General features: G+C 43.1%; 1 protein-coding gene and 1 long non-coding RNA gene across 2 annotated transcripts in view; one reads left to right on the top strand and one right to left on the bottom strand.

The window, feature by feature from the left end:
* MINPP1 (multiple inositol-polyphosphate phosphatase 1) overlaps positions 1-7,102 on the top strand; it is an 18,418-nt gene extending 11,316 nt beyond the window's left edge. The window contains exon 5 of the mRNA XM_081189699.1: positions 5,206-7,102. Coding sequence (XP_081045825.1) covers positions 5,206-5,617 — 412 coding nt within the window. The 3' untranslated portion in view covers positions 5,618-7,102. The remainder of the gene's footprint in view (positions 1-5,205) is intronic.
* Positions 1,938-21,948, bottom strand: LOC308584810. The gene is made up of 3 exons (XR_014007026.1): positions 21,938-21,948; positions 19,940-20,055; positions 1,938-3,901 (listed from the first exon to the last, which is right to left on the bottom strand). It is a non-coding gene; the product is annotated as an uncharacterized lncRNA (long non-coding RNA).

The following is a 21,948-nucleotide window of genomic DNA, read 5'->3' as shown; positions in this document are numbered from 1 at the left end:
TAAATCATGCAGACCTAAATATCCATAAGCTATTGAATCCCTCCTGAAAAATAGTGGCAGTCTGTAGGCAGCTGATTGTTAAACAACAAAAAGCGGCAGGAGATCCCAGTTATGAATTGCCTGCATCGTGTCTAGATGTGATATAATTAGGAGCTCTGTGAAACGGTGCTGTTCCTTTTCCTAACAGTTGATGGCAGTATAAACAGAAGATGCTAATCTAAATTTTGAATAGGTTTCTCTTAACTAAGCTTAGTAAACTAAAGTACCTAATTGCCTCTTTCACCTACCAGCTTTTTCTGAATACTGATAATAGTTTATCCTGACAAGGGAGCAGAGGGCAGCTGTTGCCTTCTATGGAGGGTGAGTTGAGACACGGGGAGACAAAGTGACTTGCCGTATGTGACACCTAGAATCGAGTAGATAAGTTTAACTTCCAGCCACTAATCCCCAATTAAAGCTGCAGCTAGATGACATAACGTATGCAGAGCTAATGTAAAATAAGCATTCTCATACCTGGCTCAAAATAACAAGCCACTTTTTTATCTATAATTTTTCTATTAAAATGTACTCTTAGTATGGAATAGTAGAGTATTTAATCAGCATTACTTGTACCAAGAGGCAAACAGTTCTTTCCCACAACATGAATTAATGTTTAAAAAACACTGTGAAATCATTGGAAGTCTTTATAATAAATTTGGGGTTGAACTTAATTTTCTTCCATGTGAAGGTAACATTTTGAGAAGTGCCCATCTCTAGATATGTCCTATTCCACAATTCCCTTCAGTATCATTCACACACACACACACACACACACATATATGACCAGACATTTGACTAAGCCAGGCATAGGCAAACTCCCACCATCCTTATCTAACAGGACCAGTGGTCAGGGATGATGGGAGTTGTAGTCCCAAAACATCTGGAGGGCTGAGTTTGCCTATGCCTGGACTAAGCTACATAGAAACATACAATTGTAGAGTTGGAAGGGACCCCAAGGGTCATCTAGTCTAGCCCCCTGCAATGCAGGAATCTCAAGCAAAGCATCCAAGACAGATGGATAGTTGCTTCATAGTTTCTTCCTCCTCACTTCGTAAATTGTTCCCCCCCCCTTAGAATTTAAATTTGTATATGTTATGTTTATTATACGGTTAACACCTGCCTTAATAGAGTGACCATATGCAAAGGAAAGCACTGCCTCTGTGTTTTCTAACTGAGGAAGGAATTTCAGCAGGTGCAGCCTATCCTATGCATGGATAAGAGACACTTCACCTGCTTAAATCTTCTTTTACACAACTTTTAAATGTTCAGAAGTCCAATTGGGTTAATCAGCATTGTGATTCCTTAATACCTTATGACCAAGGGTTTATCTGAATCAGTGGAGGTGTGTGTGTGTGTGTGTGTGTGTGTGTGTGTGTGTGTGAGAGAGAGAGAGAGAGAGAGAGAGAGAGAGAGAGAGAGAGAGAGAGAAAAGAAAGAAAGAGAGAGAGAAAGATTCTCTTCAGTGACTGGGAGGGATCACTATTTGACATCAGAAGACAGCCTTATTATTGACCCTATATGAGATATGCTTCTGTGTGTATTAATCTTAGTGTGTTTAGGGATTAGCTTTGTTTGGAGTGGCTTTATGGAATGTTTAATTATATAACCTTGTAAAGATTTTTAAGAGCTCTAAACAGTTTAGGGGAGAAATTGACTTGTCCCAACCGCAGTGACTTTTAAAACTCCATCCTGAGGTTGAGGAACAACTTCTCTCATTTGATTCCTGTCGGAACTTAAGACTCCACTTGGTGGACTGTAGCCACAGCCTCAGCTTCTGAACAACACACACTGAACATTTCAAAGCCCTTTGAAGTGAATGGTTGCGTTTCTGTTGTGGATTCCGTTTATTTTTACAAAGGCACGGCCATGTTTTTAGTCCTCTTGCGTGCTATAGTCCTCATAGTTGGAATCTTGGAATTGCAGAGTTGGAAGGGATCCCAGGGTTCATCTAGTCCAACTATACCTGCAAACCCAGTGACCTTTGTGACGCTATCAGCTGGCAGCTGATGTTCGAATAGAGATAATGCATTGCATTCTCTTCTTTACAGAGAACAGTACACAGATCAGAGCTGTTTGGTTGTCATCGGGCCAACAGGGGGCAGGTAGGGCAGCATTAGGGTTGGTTTGAGAATTCAGTGTTGAGCTGTGAGTGCCGAGTTCTGTCACCGTTGCCTTATAAGCTTGGTGCCAATTTCTGCCTATTTTTTGTCTTCCTGCGTGGTACTGCTTTACAAGCATAACTGAACGCAGTAAGGCATGTGCATGAGTAAGACATGCACAGGTTTACACTGCCAGATACTTTTCAGAAGGGCAGGGAGAAGCAGAGCAAGAACTGAAGACACTACCACTATAGTCAGATGGCTCCAGTGTTATTTCATCAGATTCAGCCTTTGCCAATACAGTGTCCTTCAAATGCTCTAGGGCTACAAGGGCTACAACTCCCAACATGCTGCCTGGAATTGAGTTTTACACTGAGCTTTCTTCTTCATTGCAGCTTAGAAATGAGAGGGTAGCTTCTAGTTATTATATCATTTCAAAAGGCATTTGGTAGTCAACAGAAGGAGTAACAGGAGTCCTTTAACAATGATTGAAGTTGAGATTATGTACTCTGGTTATGGGTATATACACCTTCCTTCTTCTGAGTCATACCATCTGTCCATCTTTGAGAACAGTGTTCCTCAACCTTCAGTTCCCAGGTAACGTTGGACCACGACAACATCCCTGACCACTGGCTAACTGGATGGATCCAAGGTTGAAGAACACTGCTCTAGAGGGTGGGGAATCTTTTCCTGGGGCCATATTGAAAGCTCCCACCTCCTCTCATGGGCCATTGTGACAGGTAGATGGGGTCCAATGGGAACTCCGATGCCTGCAGACTTGCTGATTTGCACTGACAGCAAGCCTTGCTTTGTCAAGGAACAATAGAGAGTGCTCTCTAAGGCTCCTAATTGTTGGCAAACACGTCTCTACTTGCTCCACACTTAACATCGCAGATAATATCAGGTGTCGGGCAGGTTGGTGTGGCTTGGGGAAAATGGTCTCATAGACTAAACTGGAACCCATGCTGGGCCTGACTAGACTTGTAGACCGGAGGTTACCCATCTCTGCTGTAGAGTCTAGACTGGGACTGGTGGTATTTGAAGTCCAAAACATCTGAAGCAGGCTTCCTCAAACTCAGCCCTCCAGATGTTTTGAGACTACAATTCCCATCATCCCTGACCACTGGTCCTGCTAGCTAGGGATCATGGGAGTTGTAGAACAAAATCATCTGGAGGGCTGAGTTTGAGGAAGCCTGATCTGGAGAGTGCCAGATTGACCAAGGCCGATCCAGCCCTGTGTTATGTATTGTGACTTGCAGCAGCTCACCCAACAGCGAGGGATAGGTTTTAGGGTTTCTGAACACATCTTGACAGCTTGGTGGCAAGGTATTCTGTGTGCTGAATTGACTTTGGGATACCCACTTCTGATTCTTTGAAAGAGAAATAAAACTTTAAAATGCCAGCATGTAAATTCAGATTTGATTGTTTTCTGATATCTCTTTACTGAATGGGTTTGTACGTTACTCCCAAACTCTTATTACACAAGCTAGAGAATTTTGGATGTTGTTGTTGTTTAGTCGTGTCCGACTCTTTGTGACCCCATGGACCAGAGCACGCCAGGCACTCCTGTCTTCCACTGCCTCTCACAGTTTGGTCAGAAGAGAATTTTGGATACAGTGGACTATCTCATTAGGCATTAAACTCCTGAGTTCATGCTTGAGAGAAACGCCTTCTTTCTAAACCAGTCAGACACTGCCTTCATTTGTGGGTGAGGCTTCTAAGCTGGCAGCCAACAGATGAAAATGCCAAACATCACCTTTTGCCTAAAGAAAAAGAACAAAGATCTGTTTGCTGTGATAGTTTACTAAACAGAAAGCAATTTATGAGTAACATGGGATCTCGGACCTTTAAATTTTCTAAAAAATATATTAACTATAAATAGTAGTGTTGATAATAGTTTTGGGGAGAAGAAACTAGACAGCTGCTTTTGCATTACTTTTTTATATTGTACCATCACCGCGGTATATTAGAGTTACATAAGCAACATAGACGCTGTAGGAACTTACAATCTGAAATGAAACAGGCATTTGGTCAGTTGACTGTCAAGGTGGAGGAGTGGAGATCATGGGCAGAGATAAAATGAGAAATAGGAGTCAAAATATAGGTTGAGCAGGGGCAGAGAGAGGTCTTGAAGGCCAGGCTTTCTATTGAAAGATCATGGGAAGTCAGGGAAGGAAACAAATGATGTGGTCAGATCAGTGAGAAATGAGAATAATTTTGGTTTTGGTTTCTCGATAGACGAGAGAGGACTAAGATGTGAAAGAGGAAGAAGCCAGAGGGCTTACATGAACCAGAGTTGTAGCCACAAGGACAGAGAGGAACAGTTGGCTTTTTAGTATGTTGTACAGGGAGAAAGGTCCATAACATGGCCGTTCTAAACAGGTGGGTAGCAGTGGAGAGAAACTAATCTAAGATAAACTGTGACACTGTGCCTGGATGATAGGATGAATGAAGTAGTCACCATTCGTGTGCAAAAAAAATCACTACAGAGTGAGCGCTTCTTGTGCATCATCCGTAGATGAGTTGTGAGTTGCACATTCTCTGCTTTGCCATTCATTCTCTTTAGAGAATTGCTCTCTTCCACTGCACCCCAATAACCACATGATCTCAGCTGTAACTGCAGGCCATCTCTAACCAGGAATGAGATTGAATTTTGTAATCTTCTAGTTCTTTTTAAAAGAATAACATATTTTTTTAAAAAATGATTTCTTGACCAAGTGTTTTTTAGCTGTCAGATGCCATTACTACGGTTCAGACCACCAAAAGTAAAACAACTCTTTTACAGTAGCATAGTTGGCTAATTCTTGTAACTATACAGTAGTTGTGCCACACTGCTTGGGACTCAGCTACATTAGTCAAAAAACAGTGTTTTGAATGCGTTATAAAAATGCAACACCAGATGGTGCTGGAGAGTAAAAAAAAATATTATGTGATTTTCCATAGCGTTTCTTTTTCTTTGGTTATGATGATTTGATTTCTGACTTATTTATAGCGTGCTTTTCCCCGAATGTGTAGATCCACCCTTAGATTCATCTGACTAACCATCTTTTGCTTTTGCACTTTCTAGTTCGAAGCCTATTTCCTCTCCCGTGATCCTCCAGTTTGGACATGCAGAAACCCTTCAACCTCTCCTTGCTCTCATGGGCTACTTCAAAGACGAAGAGCCTCTTAAAGCTAACAACTACCACAGGCAGATGCATCGAAAATTTCGTAGTGGCCGCATCGTCCCTTATGCCGCAAACCTGTTGTTTGTGCTTTATCACTGTGATCAAGCCACAACTCCAAAGGAAGAGTACAAGATCCAGATACTGCTCAACGAGAAGCTGCTGGAATTTCCACACACGGGAGAAACCGTTGCTTTGTACACCGACCTGAAAAACCACTATAATGAAGCCCTCCAAAATTGTCACTTTTCCGAAGTATGCGACATGCCAAAAAATACTACTGAAGGTGATCTGTATATAAAGGGGACAAAGTAGAGGAAGCGTTTTTTGTGTGTGGAAGTGTTTGATAAAATGTAGCTCTTTTGCTTATGCTACTTTTTAGGAAGATGTACCATCACACTTTAAAAAAAGAACTTCATAAACTGGTTTCTCAAATTCAAAAACAAAATTACAAAAACAAAGATACAGGACATCTCAAAACATTCAAACAAACCTCTGAAGCTGTTTCTGGGGAAAAGGCTGCCTTTTTTAGGATCAAGAATGATCTAGGTGTAACCACATGGTATTTGGCATACAGTTTACTTCATAGCTATGCCAGTTATTTAATGTTAATAGTTTGGAAGTTATCGTGGATCTCAATTGCTGCTTCACTGGAATATTCACTTGTGAATACAGTCTCTTATGTACAAACATCTCCTAAGTACAAACATCTCTTATATAAGATTCCAGGTGGTTTTCATGGTTATGTTTTACAAAAATAATTGGTTTTTGCCAAGTATTTTGGAGACCTTGCATAAAAGGTTGCATCTAGTTAAGTTATACTCAAAATAGTCCACTGAAATAATGGACTTTACTAATTACTGATTTTAATGGGTATGACCTAATTGCGCACAACCCCCAAATTGTAAATCAATAGGAGAATACCAGTGCTGCTTAATCTATTTTCATAATTCAGTCTTTTTTGTGTTTTGTTTTGGTAGCTTTTGCCCAGCAATAATGTGGTTCTGTGGCTGCAAAAAGAGGGGTGGTACGTTTGCCAATTGGGCAGATGCCAATCTGTGATGGGCATTCAGGTATTCTATAATAATAACATTGAAGAGAAGGGGGTCACTGCTTTGAGTTCAGTTTCAAAAAGAACAAAATTACTCAGCCAGAGAGAGCACATTCGTACCTTGGAAGTCGAATGGAATCCATTCTGGGAATCTGTTCGACTTCCAAAATATTTGGAAGCCAAAGCATGGCTTCTGATTAGCTACAGGAAGCTCCTGCAGCCAATCAGAAGCCCCGTCTGACGTTCGGCTTCCAAAAATAGTTTGCAAACCGGAATAGTCACGTCTGGGTTTGCGGCGTTCGGGAGCCAAAACATTCAAGAACTTAGCTGTTCAGAAACCAAGGTACGACTGTAGTTCATAGTGCACATTTTAAAGAGGAAATCCATGATGCTTTAATATGGTTTCCCCCTTTAAATCCATTCTTGGGTGTGGTTTCCATATGTAAACTGTAAAGAGACTGCTTTTCCCACCTAAATATATTCAATCATGCATTGAAGCAGGAATTAGGTTTTTCAGAATTGAAAATAGTATTATCACCTCAGTCTTGGCTTTTTTTTGGTCTGTTTCTCTATAGCTTTTTTTCATTCCTATGAACCATTCCTTGAAACCGGAGTGTTGTTTTTTTAGTGGGACACTATCTTGGATACAGTATTGCTAAACACTTTGAAGATTTTTGGTTTTTACCAAGAGTTGCTGCTAAAAAACCCATGCTTTTAAGAAAACTAATAAAGAACAAATATCCATAAAAGGGACTGCATCATGGTCATACAGTGTGCAGCGTATCTCTGTGTTAAATTGCTGGTCTATAACGTGAGATGCCATACACCACCATTTTGAAGGGAGCTCTTTCTAAAGAGAAGGTTATACTGACAATTTTGGGGGGTGGGGTAGGGAGGGGAGGTTCTTAATTGGGAGTGTCAGGTGAACAAACCTGTAAGGATAGGTCTGTTGACACTGTAGTCCCGTCTATCTAATTCCACAGGATAAACGAAATGTAGCATATCGCATGATAAAGCTGCTTTCATACTGGATGAATATAAGTATTTGTGAGCAGTGTGGTTGCTAAGGTGTGTGCTTACAGTGGAGCCTTTTGTGTACCTATAATTCAGTTTATGGTTTCAAACTTCTCCTGCATATCATATAATGGTTTGGTTGCTGTATAACAAAAGAGGGGAAACTTCACGATAGCACAAGCTGTTTAAACACCTCAAATGTTGTCAGATAGCTATCACACCATTCCAAAAAAAAAAATTTAAAGAAAAAAAGTAACTATTGGACTGATTTGTCTCATTTGTTAAATGCAGGATAGATGTTTAGGCTTAAGGCACAAAATGCACCATACAGACCTAAAATGTGGGGAGTAGTCATTTCAAGTGGAAGAAGAGCAAACTAGAGGGGCTAGTGGAACTTTTCTCAGCCAGCTGCTCCCCCCCCCCCCCGGCTGGGCTTGGAGACTGGAAATGAGCTCAGATTCGGGAAGGTGTTGTGGTGACAGGGCTAGGAAAGGGTTTAGCACCTCCCATTGCAGCATCTGCCTCTCTGCTTGAAGTTGTATTCTATACGTATGTGCACACACATATACACACACAATTTTATACCTGTTCAGCAACCCATGTCCTAAGATAAGAATCAACAGAAAGTGATGAGTCATCAAAAGGAAGTGATGAGTCATAGAACAGGGCTATGTAGATAAAAGGTGGAATAATGAAGAGATGCAAAAAATGCATGCAATTCCCAATGAATAACTCTACCAACTAGAGGCATCATGCAGCTTTCCTTTCTACTTGTGGCAGGGCAGGGAGATGGAAGAACTATATACCGTATTTTTCGCTCTATAAGCCGCACCAGACCACAAGACGCACCTAGTTTTTGGAGGAGGAAAACAAGAAAAAAAATATTCTGAATCTCAGAAGCCAGAACAGCAAGAGGGATCGCTGCGCAGTGAAAGCAGCAATCCCTCTTGCTGTTCTGGCTTCTGGGATAGCTGCGAAGCCTGCATTCACTCCATAAGACGCACACACATTTCCCCTTACTTTTTAGGAGGGAAAAAGTGAGTCTTATAGAGCAAAAAATATAGTCTTTCATTACTTGAAAACTAGGGTGAAAGAATGGCGCCCCTTTCTGTACGTTAAATAAAACAATTTAATTATTGTTCTGTACTTTCAGGTTGGCAGTCAGCCTGACCTACCTCACAGGGTCGTTTTGTGGGGATTATATGAGGAGGGGGGGACTATTTATGCTACTTTACGCTCCTTGGAGAATAAAGCTGGAGTATATAAACAATAATACTAAGGTATCTCCATTCACTGCAGTGCGGCCAGCAAGTTTGCTATTTGAAGAAATAATGATGACTCGTACCTGATGCCCTACTTAAATGTGGTATGAGGTTATGGTAGCGCACCTGCTTTCTAAATTGCCACTCCTAAGCGCTTGTTAAAATAGTGAGTTGAGCGGCTACGTTTAAAACATTGAAGATAAACAGGGGGACATTATTTGCAATCAATTAAAAATGTTTGCAGAAGGTGGGGAAATGTGTTTTAGTGCAGGAACAGGCTTTGGCTTCTGTAATTTACAAAGTGGGTCAAATGCTTCTGTCCTTGAGCTTTAAGCTGGCAGCCCTTGGGTCTTTCATTCAGCTGTTCATTGGTAGTCCTAGGATGGGTCATAACACTTAAGATATCTCCATATTTTAAGACTACCTCGGAAGTTGGAACGGAATCCGTTCGACTTCCAAAATGTTTGGAAACCAAGGCATGGCTTCCTATTGGCTGCAGGAAGCTGCATTGGATGTTTGGGTTCCAAAGAACGTTTGTGAATTGGATCACTCACTTCCAGGTTTGCGGTGCTTGGGAGCCAAAACGTTCAAGTCGCAAGGCGTTCATCAACCAAGGTACGACTGTATAATGTTAAATGTAGTCAAATGTCCAGGAAAATGCAGTTTCATGTTTACAGAGCAGCTTTGCAATGGTGCCCCAAAATAGTTACTACCTACAAAGTAACAATTGCATTGTATTTGCCTTATGTAAGCTTTTTCTTTTTCTTCTTGGCAGCAAGCCATTAGTCCTCAACAACTTTCAATGAAGTGATGACAAGCGGATTAAAAAGTAGTGTTTACATTGCTTCAAAGAAATTAAAACTCCCTGCAACTAAGCTTTTTTTTTTTTTTTAAGGTAAAACTATCTTCTTGAATGGTTACACAATTTACCCATATGAGTTTTCTATCTTCCTGCTGATCAGGAAGCTGACACAGCAGAATTGACAACACGGATCATTTGTTAGAGCAGGGATGGAGGAGGGAGAGAGAGAGACAGAAAAAGGTTCAGACTTAAATTGTTCTGTGTACAGTCCAAACCCAATAATGGTAATACACTGCAATGCACAGTTTGGGATACAGAGAAATAAGAGCATAGAGAAATTAAGCAGACAGATGGAGGTGCTAAGAGTCACATTGATGGCTCACTGGAGAGAAATTTCTTTCTCACAAGGCAGTCAGTTTGTACACACATGCAAAAATATCTTAGCAATCCATAGCCCTTCACAAACACCCTTCTTAAGAAACAAAATAACAAAATGGACTTTTATAGTGGCTCCCTAATTGTGGCTCCATCCCTGCTCTAGAAAAATTTCCTGCGTTTTCAACCATAGGATGAATTCTGGCATCATGCAAATATTTTGGTGAGTCATAACGTGGGTAAATTTATTACAAATTTTATAAAGAAATCTAATTGCACTTATACTACCTTGTCATGAGGAGACAATGCAATGCTTGCTCACATAAACATTCTCGGCTGCTCACTTTCATTTGCTGTTCGCATATTGCAGCATCTGTAAATGAATCTCATTTGGGGTAGCTAGTGCCGGTACTTGGAATAAGATTTGCCTAATAGAAGATCTGTAAGATCTTTGGGTGTACTTCCCAATCTTTGACTAAAAGCAAGGCAAACAGTTGCCTGACTTCTTGAAGACTGGCCTTAGACTGCAGCAGCAATCTGTATGTTTAAAAATGCAAGAGTAAACATGTTGATGCAAAGCCAGTCCTCTTCATCTCCATAGGCCTTGCATGCATGCTTAGACTTAGAGGACCTGAGTGACACGTAACCTTTTGAAACAGGCAATACTGATTATTTGCATGTTGTGGCAAAGATATTTCTAATCAGGCAAATGGAGGGAAAGGGAAGTAGAAGGCTGTCTAGCTGCAGCAGCAACAAAGGTATTTAAGCCTGTATAACCAGCTTTGCAGTCAGTTGGGTTTTTTGCTTGTTTGTTCTTTGCAGCTCTTAGGAGGGAAGAGGTGTGGGTTTGTTTCTGTAGTGAAAAGCCACAGCTTCTCCATGGAAAGCTTTATGACTCCTTTTTCAGCCTCTCTTCACCACACCCTCCCTCACATTGATGAAGAAGTCCCATGTGAAGGTGGAATAATGCACACACATAAAAGCAAGTTGCATACGTGTTAATACATCACGTGAACAGAGGCTTTTGCGCACACAGCGTTATAGATTTTAGGACCTTCCTAAAACATTAATTACTAGCAAAAATGATTATGATATCTTAAGAGGTGTCCAAGTGCACAGTGGACCAATGGACAATTTCCCAGAATAGATACTAGATATAGCTGAATTTAGGGACACAGGTGGTGCTGTGGGTTAAACCACAGAGCCTAGGACTTGCCGATCAGAAGGTCAGCAGTTCGAATCCCCGTGACGGGGTGAGCTCCCGTTGCTCGGTCCCTGCTCCTACCAACCTAGCAGTTCGAAAGCATGTCAAAGTGCAAGTAGATAAATAGCTACCGCTCCAGCGGGAAGGTAAATGGTGTTTCCGTGCTCTGCTCTGGTTTGCCAGAAGCGGCTTAGTCATGCTGGCCACATGACCCAGAAGCTGTACGCCGGCTACCACGGCCGATAAAGCAAGATGAGCGCCGCAACCCCAGAGTCGGTCACGACTGGACCTAATGGTCAGGGGTCCCTTTACCTATAGCTGAATTAAAAGCTTTGAATTGATCTTACTCCCATCTTCTTGTAGAGTTCCCCTAATACCTATATACACAATGTTTTTACCAGCAATAACAACAAAAGAGAGAACAGGGCGATAGTATCTCTTCCATATGACAGTCTTCTGTGAATGGTATAGTATGCTTATGCATATAAATTATTGTGGGAAGTCACGTTTTTTATCATCATCTGAGCATTTCGGATTGGTTTCTATCTGTCTCAATAGACAATGGAGTGTGCCTCCAGGGGTGAAGTCAAACTGGTGCGTTAGCAGCTCTGAAGTGATCTCTCCAGGGCGCAAGCCTGGGCATTGTGTATGGAGGTCCTGGGCTGTCCAGATGACAAGACCCCACCTCTTGGCCTCACTGATGTGGCCCAAAGGAAAGCAGAGCAATGTGTTGGGAACCAGCTTGGCTACAGGAGTTGCTGGAAGGAAGCGTTCAAGGCGCCATCCAACCATCTTAGGGACTCTGGATTTGTGTAGGGCTTACTCCTTAGTCATTTCTTCTCCCACAGATATCCCACTAGGTAGCGGAGGTTTAGGATCAGAGTTTTCCTTCTCCTCCTAGCTACCTTCAGAGGTGGTTGAACCCCATCTGCCACTAACTCCCCTCTACAATACAGCAATCATCTTCCTGACCAGTGGACCCACTATTGGTTTTGTCTGCTCAAGCTGTTGGAGACTGTCTTCACATGCAGGGGAAGTCCCAGACTCACTGAGGGTTTGAGATCCCCTGCTATCCTCACCTGGTTTAGCCGGCCAGGTGAAGCTCTTTCCAGGGTGTGGCTACTCTCCCATGCTAACAGCTTCTAGGAGCCACAGGTGAGAGCTGAGTGCAGAGTCGGGACCAAGGGGGGACAAACTACCCCAGAAAGAGCACATCATGTCCTCTACCAGAAGTACTACTCCACTCCTAGACCCCCATGCACCCCATCATCTGAACAACTGGCTGTGAATTTCAACATCACAGGTGCTTGGAAAGTAGTTCATGCAGAACTAATAGTATGATGATGTCATTTTTTGTAGTCACGTAAGGACATAGCTTTCCTAATGATTGGGCTCAAATGTGCGTGCCAGTAACTCATGATGACTTGGCAACTTATGTTTCCCTGTAAATATTGAGTAATGCTTTCAGCAACCTTTCTCTCCAATACCGGACTCTTTTTTTAGCAGCTGAATGATGCTAAAATCACTCAAAATGCATCACAGGAAGTATAGCTTGCAGCGGGCAGCTTCTTATCCTTGTTATATGTCACAGATGAGAATAGAAGCACATACATTTTGTGTGTGTGTGTGTGTGTGTGTGTGTGTTGCATGTTGCTTCTCTTCTCACCACTCCAATGCTAGACCATTCCCTTCTATATAGTTGGAGATTCTCTTTCACCTCCTTGACAGTAATCTGACTATAGCTGTTTGCTTTATAAAAAAAAGGAAAGCACAATATCACAATTGTTTCAGCTGTTCTTCCTATATAACAGATGCGGGTCACACCCCCCCATAAACATTTATTCTGTGTATACAGACATTTATTGAGGGGATGAGGTAGAAGGACATGACACTCACGTATGCATTTATTTGCATGCACACTGAAGTCAGATTGCAACACACACACCCTCCAAACTGTAACTTCTAGAGCAGAGCTGAGGGGCATTTTCAGCCCAAGGGCTGCATTCTCAGCTGGTAGAGCATGAGAGTCAAGGTCAAGGGTTCAAGCCCCATGTTGGGCCAAAGATTCCTAAATTGTAGGGGGTTGAGCTTGATGACCCTTCCAACTCTACAAATCTATAAAACCTTCTGAAGGTCGCAGGTCAGTGTTGAGCAGGGCCAGGAGGAAAAGTAGGTGGAGCAAGATATGCTAATCATACCTCCCTGCAGTGGCCTAATTGCTACACAAACTCACACTTCCCTCAGAGGCATTATTAGAGCTCAAAGGCACATTTTAATCAGACGAAAGCACTGATGGTTGCATTCAGGAGACAGTTCTGAGGGCTAGGTAGAAGGACCTGAAGGACCTTTCAGCTCTTGTGCCTGAGGTTCTCCAAGCCTGAGAGAAAATCCAGTGGAAAGGGTTGAAACCTAATAAGTTCTTGGGCAGCCTTCCCCCAACCTTAGGGTGCTTTTGGACTCCTGTCATCTCAGACCATTGGTCATGGTGGCTGAGGGTGGTCATACTTCAACAACATCTGGGGACCCAAGGTTGTAGGACATGGGTGCATGCAGACAAGTTTTTTTTTAAAGGCATTCTCATCTACCAATGATATCTGTTACCATGGTGTTGTTCCAGTGTGACAGGCATTGTGCCTGATCCAGCACGTCTACCAGTTACTAGTGCGACGTATGTTGCGTATGCAGTGTATAATTGCATAATTAGAGTGACTTGTACATGAATGGAAGATTTGCCATTCTTAACTGTTCACTTTAGACTAATGCATAAAAGGCATATTTTCGAATGATAATGTTCCCTATGTGAGTTTCTGGCTTGTAGTGGGGCAAAGGTTTACACCTCCAGCTTGTTCCTTTAAGGCAGTGATCCCCTGCCGCACTGAAAACTCCCTTTGTCAACTTTTGGCCTGTTTACTCTCTCACACACACATGCAAAAATCTAACGCTCTGCAAAGGCTGTTTGTTCTGAACAGCCCCACTGGAATCAAGTGTGTACAAACTTAGCTGTAGTTTCCCAGGTAATATAGCGTGGAAGAACCAGCCTCCCAACGCTGGCATTGTTGTGGCTGACCTGACCAGGATAGAGATGGGTCGGAGAAGGGCTATGTGAATGCCCAGTGGAGCCAATCCAGTATTCACATAGCCCAGTTCTACTCCCATGCAAGAAAGTAGCAGAGGTGTCTCTGGTGTCAAGGGAGTGGCTCCACTCCACAGCTTGTACCACTATGGCACTGTAGAGCTCTACGTTCCGCTTATCCTCATGCATCTACTAATAATGAGTTCAGGAGGCTCCCGTTTAAAAATGTCCCTTCACAAAGCATTTTGGGTCTATGTTCTAAAAACAATTTCATCTTAGCTGAGCCTCAGATACTGGATTAGAAGGGGGGTGCTTTATTAGTGCGCTCCTACACGGGTGGCGCTGTGGGTTAAACCACAGAGCCTAGGACTTTGCTGGTCAGAAGGTTGGCAGTTCGAATCCCCGTGACGGGGTGAGCTCCCTTTGTTCGGTCCCAGCTCCTGCCCATCTAGCAGTTTGAAAGCACATCAAAGTGCAAGTAGATAAATAGGTACCACTTTGGCGGGAAGGTAAACAGCGTTTCCGTACGCTGCTCTGGTTTGCCAGAAGCAGCTTAGGCATGCTGGCCACATGACCTGGAAGCTGTACGCCAGCTCCCTCGGCCAATAAAGCAAGATGAACACCGCAACCCCAGAGTCTGTCACGACTGGACCTAATGGTCAGGGGTCCCTTTACCTTTACCTTTTACCAAACTATATGCAAAACTGAAATGATTCAGGTCTTCTTAGCTTCCTTTCCCTGATGGTGTCACCCAGAACTTGTTCCACACAAAAACCATTTCTAAATCAGTTCCTTCTTGCATTACAGTCTCCTCCTCCAGTCTTACTGTCATCCGATGATTTTTTTTATTTTTAAAGGTGGTGGCACTGCGTACCCTTGAGTACCCCCCCCCCCAAAAAAAAGCACTGTGTCATCATTTTCTGTGATAAACTGCCCATGGCCTTCACTTTGTCTCTTGGACTCCCTTATGTTATTTGGTTCATTCTCCCTTTCAGCCAGTTTTGCATTGCCCTGTCTCCAGGAATACCCCACACATTGAAGTTACCTCTCCCCCCCCCCTTTTCTTTTAGATTCCTCATGAAAACACACCTTTTCCAGGAAGCCTATAAAGAAAACGCTCACATTACAGTAGCAAGACACATTACTTCAACTCATCAGTGCATAAAATTAACGTTGCTGTTGCATTTTAGGTTTTTTTGGGGGGGGGGTCCTTGTTTGTTTGTTACTGGTGTTGTGTGATCAACCTGCAAGCAATAAAACTGCATGAGGTGGGATACTCCTTAATTAATTGTGCGTACTTTTATGTGGGAGGAAGAGGAACACCTCAGGGTCTACTTCTGAGTAAATGTGCACAGGATCGGTCTGCTTAGTAATAATTAATTTGAAGACTAACACAGCTGTTGGGAAACTAGTAATTCCCATTTCTGAACACTTGCCAGAGGCAAGATTAGTCTCGCATTTGTTTGAAATCCAACACATCTTTGTGTTAGCAATAGCTTCAAATGCATTCCTCTTTGTTGCTTGAGGTCAATGTGGAGGCAAGAAGGAAGCAAAATGTTCTCAACTAGATCGTTTTTCAACTGCTTGAGACCTCTACACAGTAATGCCCCTGCCTTTTTAATCCTTTGGCAAAAGGATTTATTCTGAGGCTGTGTATATGTTACCGCTTACTCTGGCTCCAGAGCGCTCCCACCTCTGCTGTTTTGAAGAAGACATTAGCTGCAATGCATATGTTATGTACTGAGTTGAATAGGATCCAAACTGCAGCAGTCTGATTGGTCCTAGAACAATAGGATTCAGAATGCAGCAGTCTGATTGGTCCTAGAACAATGCAGCAGCATGATTGGTTGGCAGGATAGAAGTGAATCCACAACCTGATTGGCTTACAGTAGAATTCCGGAATTAGCCAATCATGTGCAGCCCATTGTGTAAATAATGTATATAAAGCAGATACTGTGAGGGGACTTTCATTCATTCCTCCTCACCACTATGAGCTGAATAAAGAGCATGAAATCACTTTGCGACTCTGAGTATATTTCAGCATAGGTGTTGTGTAATTTCTTGAGAAATGGCCCCATCTGTTGCTCTTTCGCTCTTACCATCTTCCATCCAATTAGCAAACAGAAGCCATGGTTAGAATGAAGTGGTGTGTACATTTCAGGAAGCTGTTGCACATGCAACAGGTGACAGCGCATGCAGATGACAGCTTCGATGAATTGGAATTTGGCACTGGGGAATGAATCAGGTAATGGGCACCAGGTGAAGACATCCATGCCTCCCTCTCTAGTCTGAAGAGCAACATAAAAAGTGACTTGAAACGCTGGGGTGGCGGGGGGTGGGGGATAGTGGCAGGAATGACCTCACTGCTGTTTGAGCTGCTGGTGTGTACATAGCCTGAGTTTAGATGTGAGTGGCAAATAGCTGAATCAGCCATTTACACAACTCTGTTCAGAGTCCTGACAAAAAAACAAAACTGTGAGCAAATAACTACCTGCAGAAAATGTACCTTGATCAGGCTGTGAACTTTGTGTGATGTTAGATAACTAGCTTAAGGGCAACTACGAAAAGGGGATAATGGGAATTATCTGAAACTGAGCTCCCTCTGTTCTGTTTAACTGAATCCCTGCAAATTACCTTGCTGGTTTTGAGTGCTTCTAGGTGAAGATTCCCCCCCCCCCCCGGAAGATCTCAAACATACTTTATGAACACACCCAATACTTGCCAAGATTAGCAGAGTCAAAATAACAGCCACGATCCAAAAGAGGAATTGCACAGGGCTTGTTGCATAACAGACACACATTCATAGAACTTTTGTACTGCTTCTCCGCCCCTCTCTATTCAGAGAACTTCTTGCCAAACATCTTAGCTGGGTGAAAGCTTGCTGTTTTCTGAGCTTCGTTAACTAGGGGGAAACATTAACACTGATGCAAAATCAAAGTCAAAAGATATACCATATTAACTTTGCAATCCGATGCAATGTTCACACGGCAGCAAGTCTCATTTTGTTGAAAAGGGCTTTCTCCCTAGTTAGTATGTTTATACTGAAGGCTAAGCCAGATAAATTCTAGATATTTTTTCTTCAGCATGTGTTGTGTGAATAATATTTATTTTTGTTCCACTTCTGCTTAACGTGATTCATCTAGAGCATAGAGAAAGAGAGAGGTTAAAGACGGCAATGAAATGTAATCTACCAGCACTGTGCAACCACAACATTTTATTATAATTTGAGCAACAGAAAGCCTCATACATTTTTCAAGCAAAGCTAGAACAAACATATGCTAGGACACCATATCTTGAAATGGTGTGGGTGTATTTTTGAATTAATCACTGGGTCATTTCCAGATAAGATTCCTCAAAAGCACAAAGACAGATTTTGAGTGCCATACAAAATGTTACACCCAGAATACAATGATTGTTTCACAAAACCATTGGCCCAAGACAGCGATTACATTTGATGTATGTAGGCCTGGTCTTTCACTTTGACTCTCTTTTGGGGTGGGGGTGCAGAATTGCATATCCCTTTTCACACTATGTCTCTGGGGCTTCTCTCCATCTCCATTCATCCTTCATTCTCCAACTTGGTGCCCTCCAGGTATTTTAGTGAATGACAAATATCACTCATTGGCCATTCTGGCTGGCATCGATGAGAACTGTAATGTGAAACATCTAAAAGGGCACCAGGTTAAGGAAGGCTAGTTTAGAATCTAAAGTTTTAGGGCAGGGGTAGCCAGTGTAGTGCTGCAGAGCAACATAGGAAGTGACATTATACTGAGCTGACACTGACTGGCAGCAGCTTTCTGGGATTTCAGAAAGTGGCATTCCCAGCCCTGCCTTCAGTTGCTGCTGATTAAACTGAGACCTTCTGCCATTGATCTACTGCCCTTTCCCACAGCTGATGTGGAATAATAATAATAATAATAATAATAATAATAGTAATAATAGTAATAGTACTTTATTTATACCCCGCCCTTCCCAGATTAAAAACTGGGCTCAGGGTGGCTCAGGGCGGCTAACAGCAAATATAAGGCATTGATTATTGTAGTCCAATAACATCTGGAGGGTGTTGGTTACTCCTGTTTCAGAGCCAACGACTGGATGAAGGGGTGTGGTACCAAAGCAGTGGAGTTAAGCCACAGCTGATGGTTATCTCTGTTAATATATTTGGCTGGTATTACAAGAGAAGAGGTTTCTGGCAAGACTACTCCATTGATTATGTTGTGTCATCATCCTAAATGTTTACTGAACTACATTCCAGAATTCATGTAGGACCCACTTAAGGTCTACCTGGCCATTCCTTATTGCTGTTGGGGTGGCTGAATGTGCTGAAACAGCACACCTGAAGCCCAAAGTAGCTCCAGGACACACAAGAACTTAAGAACTGTTCTTACCTATACTCCATTGAAGTGTTTCCCTTGAACAAGTCTTGTGCTTTCCCTATAAGAAGTAAACAAAGGCAAAGGCCAGCCACTATGAAGTACTTCTCCAGGACGGGTAAATGGTCCCATTTAACATTGTAAGAAGGGGCTGGATGAGATCATCTGAAGGCTGAAGGTCTATTTGTCATTTTCAGTCGACCTGGAGTCATTTTCTCCACTGTGGATCTTTGCTTGGGGAGGGATACTAATGGGCTAGATGTGGGTGAATAGACAAAGTCGAACATTGGTAAAATACAATGTTGTGGTGCTGGGTGTTACCCTGGTTAGTTTAGCTGGGAGAGTGTTTGAGATCAGCAGATCATTCCCTACTACAGCAGACTTGCCAACAAATATAAGAGTTTCCGAACATTTCACTTTGGGATTTTTGAAATATTAAAAAAGAGCAATAAATGTCAACAAATTTCTGACATCACAATGTATGTATGTTTCCATAAATGCCAAAAACATAATTCTTCAGCTTTTAGGAGGATGTATCTGTGCAAAAAGCAGCACATTTAAAACACATACTAAAAAAAAAAAAAGAATATTGGGAACTGTAGTTCATCAAAGGTGCTGGAACTGTAGCTTTGTAAGGGGCAAACTAGTATCATTTTAAAATATTGGTGATAAATGGCAGTTGATGATGTGAGCGAGGTAACAAAACTCACACTAAAGGTTACATTTTTCAGGCTCCCCTTTGTGCCACAACAACATAATCCTGTCTACATACAAGAGGAGTGCAATTAACAGTGATGCAAGCATTGCGTGAGAAATCTCTACCTACAAATGTGCGGTATATCATAAACCTGTGTTTGATGAGGTCGTGACCACCTGACATCTCCCAGGTCATGCAAGATATTTGTGCAAGCCTTTGCACAGGCATTCTTACTTGTTCAGAAGAATTATTACGCTGCCTGGGGTTTCATAGCAGCTTTTGCCCCAGTTCTTCCCATAGCCTCAGAGTAAGCTACTGAAATCGATTCAGTGTTGCAGAACATGGGTACCATTAAGCAAACATTTGGGCTGCCTAACTAACACTCGTTTAAATTGGTTGGTGTTAAGCAGCTTGTGGACACGACTGCAACCTTTTAAAAAATGTCAATTCTAATTAACAATTGTGGCACATTGCCAAACGCACATTGCCAAATGCCCGACCCTGCAGCGCTCTCCAAGCATCATTACCAGCCCCACAGATTCTAAGACAGGAATGACCGCTCCCCACATCAAATGGGGGGCACCTTTTGCGTGGTTGCGTGCAGCCCCCCGGATCCTATGCGGCTCCCAGCCATATAGCCTGGCTTCGCCCTTCCCAGGCTGGATATCTGGAGGTCTCCATCTACCTCAAACAGTTACCCAATCCCACCTGGGGAGGCGTTGCCAGGGGACCGGGCCAGGTAGGGGGAGGGACCTCCATACTCACACAATAGAGGGTGGATCTTACCTGGGAATCATCAGTTGGCTCCAGAGCTTCTCCCACCCTGCCCTCCCTCAGTTAAGCCTTCCTTTGCAGGTTAATCTCTTTTCCACAGGTACGCGGGCGCTGCTACATCATGGTGTCTGTTGAAGGGCCGGAAAGAAATTTTCCTGCATTGGCAGGTTTTGCCTTCCCCATAGCAAGACGTCACAACTTTGGCGGTTTCAGGCATTGGGCGGAATCCTTTAGTCTATCTTCCCTTAATGGGGGGGGGTGAAGCAGTGACCCATGCTCCCCCTGCAGCGGCGATCCCAGGGTTCCCTGTTAAAGGGGTTGTTTTGAGGGGAGGGATTGGCTGTACACCAATTGGATGTCATTGCTCTTCCCTGCAATGGCGGCGAAACGGGGGGGGGGGCGGGCTCTCTGCTTGAACATATGTTCTCTAGAGCTAGCCCAATCCCCACACATTCTGGATAACCCTCATGTTCCCCAGATCCCCAGCCAGGGACTGGGAGGGATAAACACCCAGTGCCTAAGCCAAGGTCTCCCTCCATCTGAAACTTTAATAAAGCTGTGGCCAATTTTAATCCCATAGCACGTTGTCTTGAGTCGTTATTCCACTCAGGAGTCGCCTGGGGCTGGGGGGACTCCACCTGCCCACGCAATCCCCTCCCTTTGCTGCCCCACTCTGTCCAGCAGGGCTAGCACACCCCACCTTAAGGGTGGATCCAGCATATGTGGCTTAAGAGTTCTTCATCCTCCTCAACAGCCTGCCCAATCGTCTGTGCTCCTTCTGCAAGTTCAGGAGGCAGAGCTGAGGCCTGCAGTTTCCCATCTCCTGGACTGCCTGGGCTGCCAGTTAATGTTTTACGGTATGGCCTGTGGGACACAAAGAGAGGAGAGAGGCACTTACAGAAAAGGCAGTGAAGAAACTGTCAACCCCTCACCCCTGCAACTTATTAATTATTGCCCGCATATACCAACAAGTTCATCCCTTCCAGGTACATGTGGGTCCTCTTTTCCACTTATAGAGAGGGTGCAGGAGAATGTACAGAAGCTATTTTACTGTGTGTAGGTAAACTGTACTTTAATTGCTCCATCCACTTTTGCTTCAGGCCCTACCCGCCTCTGATATGTAGTCCTCAGGCTGTAAAATTCATCCTGCCCCAGCCAGCTTATTTCAAGAGCAAACTGTACTACTTTTCCTGCCAATCTGTTCAACCTGGGAAGCACTGCAACAAATGGTGTGTGTGTGTGTGTGTGTGTGTGTGTGTGTGTGTGTGTGTGTTAGGCCTGTCACTCTCCTCCAGTTACCGTATTCTCCCATGAAAGGCAGCCTCAGGCATTTTGACTGGTGTCCTTGATTCCTTCCATCTACAGGTTTCTGGAGCCTTGCAACCTCTTAAGCAATATCCCCGCTTTTCTAGCTGCAGTCCCTACTGGCTGGGCTAGCAACAAATCTAGCATGAATGAGCAACCATTCCACAAAACTCCACAAAAGTTAAAATCCCATGAGTTGCTATGGATGTTCAGCATCAGACTAGGGGGAAAAACAAACCTCTTTAAAGATGAGTGCAGTTACTCTGTTTCCTTTGGGCAGACACAAGGGTATTTCAACACCTCATCAAAACAGGAGTGTATTTTACATGCTTAACTTAATACACATTGGTTTGTTTTTTTAAAAAAGCTTCTGTTATTTTTTCCTAAAACCTATTATGCAAGGACAAACTTCACAAGCATTTGACCTGTAACCTGCAGTATTGATACTGGCTCCATTGCATGGCTGTTGTGAAACTCTCTCTTGCTCTCTCCCAACCTCCAAAACAGCAATATGGGAATAATGTATTATATTTACCCTGGCATTTCATTGGCAGGATTATTTCAAAATGTTTTTTCTCATGGAATATGACAATAGAGTAGTAAATCCTATCTTTGCTGATACTTTTGCACAGCAGTAGGCATGCTGCTGCCCAGCCACTACTAAGATGTTGGTGTTCTCCACTAATTTCCATGGGTAGCACTCACTTCCATCCTTG

The sequence above is a fragment of the Podarcis bocagei genome (assembly GCF_964188305.1).
Source record: "Podarcis bocagei genome assembly, chromosome: 4".
Classification (NCBI taxonomy): domain Eukaryota; kingdom Metazoa; phylum Chordata; class Lepidosauria; order Squamata; family Lacertidae; genus Podarcis; species Podarcis bocagei.
This window is presented reverse-complemented; position numbering and strand designations above follow the sequence as displayed.